The sequence below is a fragment of the Pygoscelis adeliae genome, unplaced genomic scaffold, assembly GCF_000699105.1.
Source record: "Pygoscelis adeliae isolate BGI_AS28 unplaced genomic scaffold, ASM69910v1 Scaffold262, whole genome shotgun sequence".
Classification (NCBI taxonomy): domain Eukaryota; kingdom Metazoa; phylum Chordata; class Aves; order Sphenisciformes; family Spheniscidae; genus Pygoscelis; species Pygoscelis adeliae.
In genome coordinates, this window is record NW_008824184.1 from 538,200 (window position 1) to 541,511 (window position 3,312).

General features: G+C 60.1%; 1 protein-coding gene across 1 annotated transcript in view; it reads right to left on the reverse strand.

Annotated features, from left to right (window-relative positions):
• Positions 1-3,312, reverse strand: part of MYO18B (myosin XVIIIB) — a 78,618-nt gene that overhangs the window by 33,843 nt on the left and 41,463 nt on the right. Inside the window, 3 exon segments of the mRNA XM_009334425.1 lie at positions 710-814; positions 2,828-2,938; positions 3,045-3,245. Of these exon segments, the coding sequence (XP_009332700.1) occupies positions 710-814; positions 2,828-2,938; positions 3,045-3,245 (417 nt within the window).

Below are 3,312 nucleotides of genomic sequence, written 5' to 3' on the forward strand. Positions count from 1 at the left end.
CTGGCTGCTTGGCGATGCTAAGTAATGCCCAAGCCAATAAATGCTGCTCAATGATGCTGCGTTCAGCCCCTCGCCTTCTAATTTAACAGGGAGCAGCTGTGTGTGCTTTTCCCATTACGTGCACTTCAATCACTGCCACAGACACATTACAGAGTGAAAAAGGATTTGTTCAACAAATGTGTCTGGGACAGAATTCCTCTGCAAAGAGCAGAATCTGATAAACTGCTTTTCTGGGCAGTTGGAGCTGCTCCAGCGTTAGTCCTGGTTTGTTTGACACTCATGAAAATACCAGCAAAAAGCAGATCCCTCCCCCTGCTTAAATAATTCTCCTGTAGAAAAGCGAACAGTTCCCCTCCGAGGGTCCTTAGTGGGACCGGCTGTCTCCTATATGATGCCTGCAGTCCTGAAACCCTCCTGGCACCCAGTGCCTGCTGTGGCACATGCCACTGCTCTGACGGGTGGCGTCTGGAAAAGGCAAGGGATGGAGGGCATCACAGCCAGCTGGACGTGCGTGAACAACCAAGCTGTTGCCCCATCCACACGCATGCACGCGTTCACGCTCCCTTTTTTACGGGCAGTGTTTTGAGCCCAGGGCACAGCCAGCAAAGCGGCTTGGCTGGCTGGGAGGTAGCAGCAAGGAAAGCAGAGCACGCTTCTCCCCGCCGGCAGCCCCACCAGGCTGGCCCCAGGGCAGGCACCATCCTCTTACCTGCTCGCACAGAGTGCCGATGAGCCCTTCCAGGTCTTGCTTCTCATGCAGCACCATCTGCTTCTCCTCGTACTCCTGTTCCAGCTGCATCTCCAGCTGCCGGAGCTGTGCATGGGAGACAACCCCAGCCACGTTCAGAGCCCGGTCGCCCCCCGCCAAAGCCCCACGTGCCAGCAGGGCACAGCTACCACCACAGCAGGGACCCAGGTGGCCGGGCAGCCCCCGGGAGAGCATGTGCACCGAAGCCTCCCATCACTGCAGCTGGCGTTGGGGACCAGGACCGGGCCACGTCCCCTGGAACCCCTGCTACCCTCCAGGCAGTGCAACTGCTCCTGGCCAGGAGGAGCAAGGGTTAGCAGTCCAGAAGCCTGCAAGACTTTTGCGGGCACGATGGGCTGTTTGAGCTACCCCGCCTGTGAGGCATGCTCAGATGTCCCTAAGGGCTGTCCTTGCAGTTCTGGAGCAGTAGCAGGGGGCCTTCAGCCAAGCTAGAAGAGGGTCAGCTCTAATCCCTCCAGGTTTCATTAAGGCATCCTGTGACCATGAGCCAGGCAGGCAGCATGCTTCTTGCTCCAGCTCCCCACCAGTGAGGAGGTGGCAGTGGCCTCGCAGGGCAGAGCATGCTGTAAAGGCAGGATTTGTGCTGCTCCGGGGAGCAAAGGGAGCCTCAGAGCCAGCACTGAACCCAGGAGCTTGTATCCCTCTGCCTTTGCCTCTGCTCAAGCATCGTTGTCCCACAGTGCTGCAGCAACAGCAAGTGCTTTGCAGGAGGGAACCGGACCTCAGGCAGCATCACAGAGCTCTGCTGTGCAGCTGTGAGAGGTCCAGCAAGTCCAGCTCGGGGCGGGGGTGGTGGTGTGTGGTGGAAACCTGTTAACAAAGCAAGCCAGCCCATTTCACAGCCCGCTCCTCCCCTTGCAAGCAGCTGCGTGGCTGTGCCCGCAGGAGTGGACGTGCCAGGCTGCAACCATGGCACAGCTCCCCGGAGCCCTCCCTGTCCCAGCCGCCTGCTGCACCCCCAGCCGCTGCTCAGAAACAGGGTTTAAAAAGGGAACGGGAGCAGGCTGCTAAATATCGCTTGCTCTCTGGAGTGTCTCTGCCATTTACTCATTTGGAAAATAATACTTGGGCCATGCAGGGTGAGGGAAAGAAAGGATGAACGACACCCCATCGGTCGAGAGCAGCTGCAAGGCACTGCATTTCCTTTAGCGATGCTGGCACTACCTCGTTCTCTGCACAGGGCAATTAAACAGGCAGAGAGGTGCAGAAGGGCGGGGAGGACCCCTGAGCAATGCATCCTCGCGACCAGCCCAGAGCTTCAGCAAAAACTGGCCAGTGGAGATGGGGAGAGAGCAGCACTGAGCTGTTGCTGCACCATCCAGCAGAAGGGCAGCACTGTGGGAAGGCAGCGCAGTGGGAAACGGCAGCGCTTGCACCTGGTGGCAGCCCCCAGGCAGCCCCCCGTGGCATGCAGAGCCTTACAGCTTAGGGCACAGCTATGTGCTGACAGGAGCAGGAGGAGCAGAGATTGCCTCGTTTGCCTTCCCACTTGTCCCACCTTCCGAAAATAGCACATGCAAAGCCCCACCGACCAGTTCATTAAGCTTCAGCAATGTTAATTCACTATTGACAGCCACGTATGCCCCAGGCCTAATGGGAACTGGCTGCTACCACACAGCCCCGCATCAAACACCCCAGGGATTTTGGAGAAATTGGAATTTGCGTTTGCAAGCCACCAACCTCGCAGCCTTGTTGGAAGGGTATTTTCTGTTAATTATTACCACACACGAAGCCCTGGCTGGCTGGAGTTGGTGCCCTTGGCGTGACATTGGTGTTAGCGGGAGCACCGTGCCCGTGCGCTGCATCGCACGTGGCTCTTGCGCACCGTCCCCGACAGCCGCTCCGTGGCAACAAGGACTCACGCCTGACCCGACCCTGATTTTGCACCCAGGGGCTGCGACAGGGCTCATGCCGGGCTGGTGGTGGGAAAGCAGCGCTTGCCCACCCTGCCGCTCCCCAGGGAGGAAGGACCCCTGGGAACGGCTCCTCCACTGTACTGTGGACAGGGGGAGCCCTGGGGAGTACCCAGCGTTGTCCCCCAACCTGGCGCCGACCTACCCTCCTCTGGCAGGACTGCCGCACGTCCTCCAGCTCCTCGTCCTTGTCCTCCAGCTCCTTCTGGTGGATCTGCTTCATCCGCTCTATCTCCAGCTCCAGCCTCTGGTGGAGCTGAAAGATGAATGCACAGCAGTTGTACACAACCCCAGAGGGACAAAGGTGCAGAGATGAACATCCCTGGCACACCCAGCCCCAGCCTGGGTGGGGGCCACGCTACCTGCTCCAGGTGATCGACAGCGGCCGTTTGCTGCTCCAGCTCTTTCTGCTGCTCGGCAGCGCTGGCCTCCAGGTCCCAGAGCTGCTTCCTGAGTGCGGGCGCGGCGCGGGCATCCAGGGCGCTGGGGGTGCTGAGCTCCTGCACCCGGCCGGCCAGCATGGTCGTCCGCTGTGTCAGGCTGGCCACCTCCACCTCCTTCTGCTGCTCGGCAGGGGCAGAGCGGCTGGGCAGCCGCCCGGCCCCCCAAGCCGGGGGGGGGGCCTGCGCC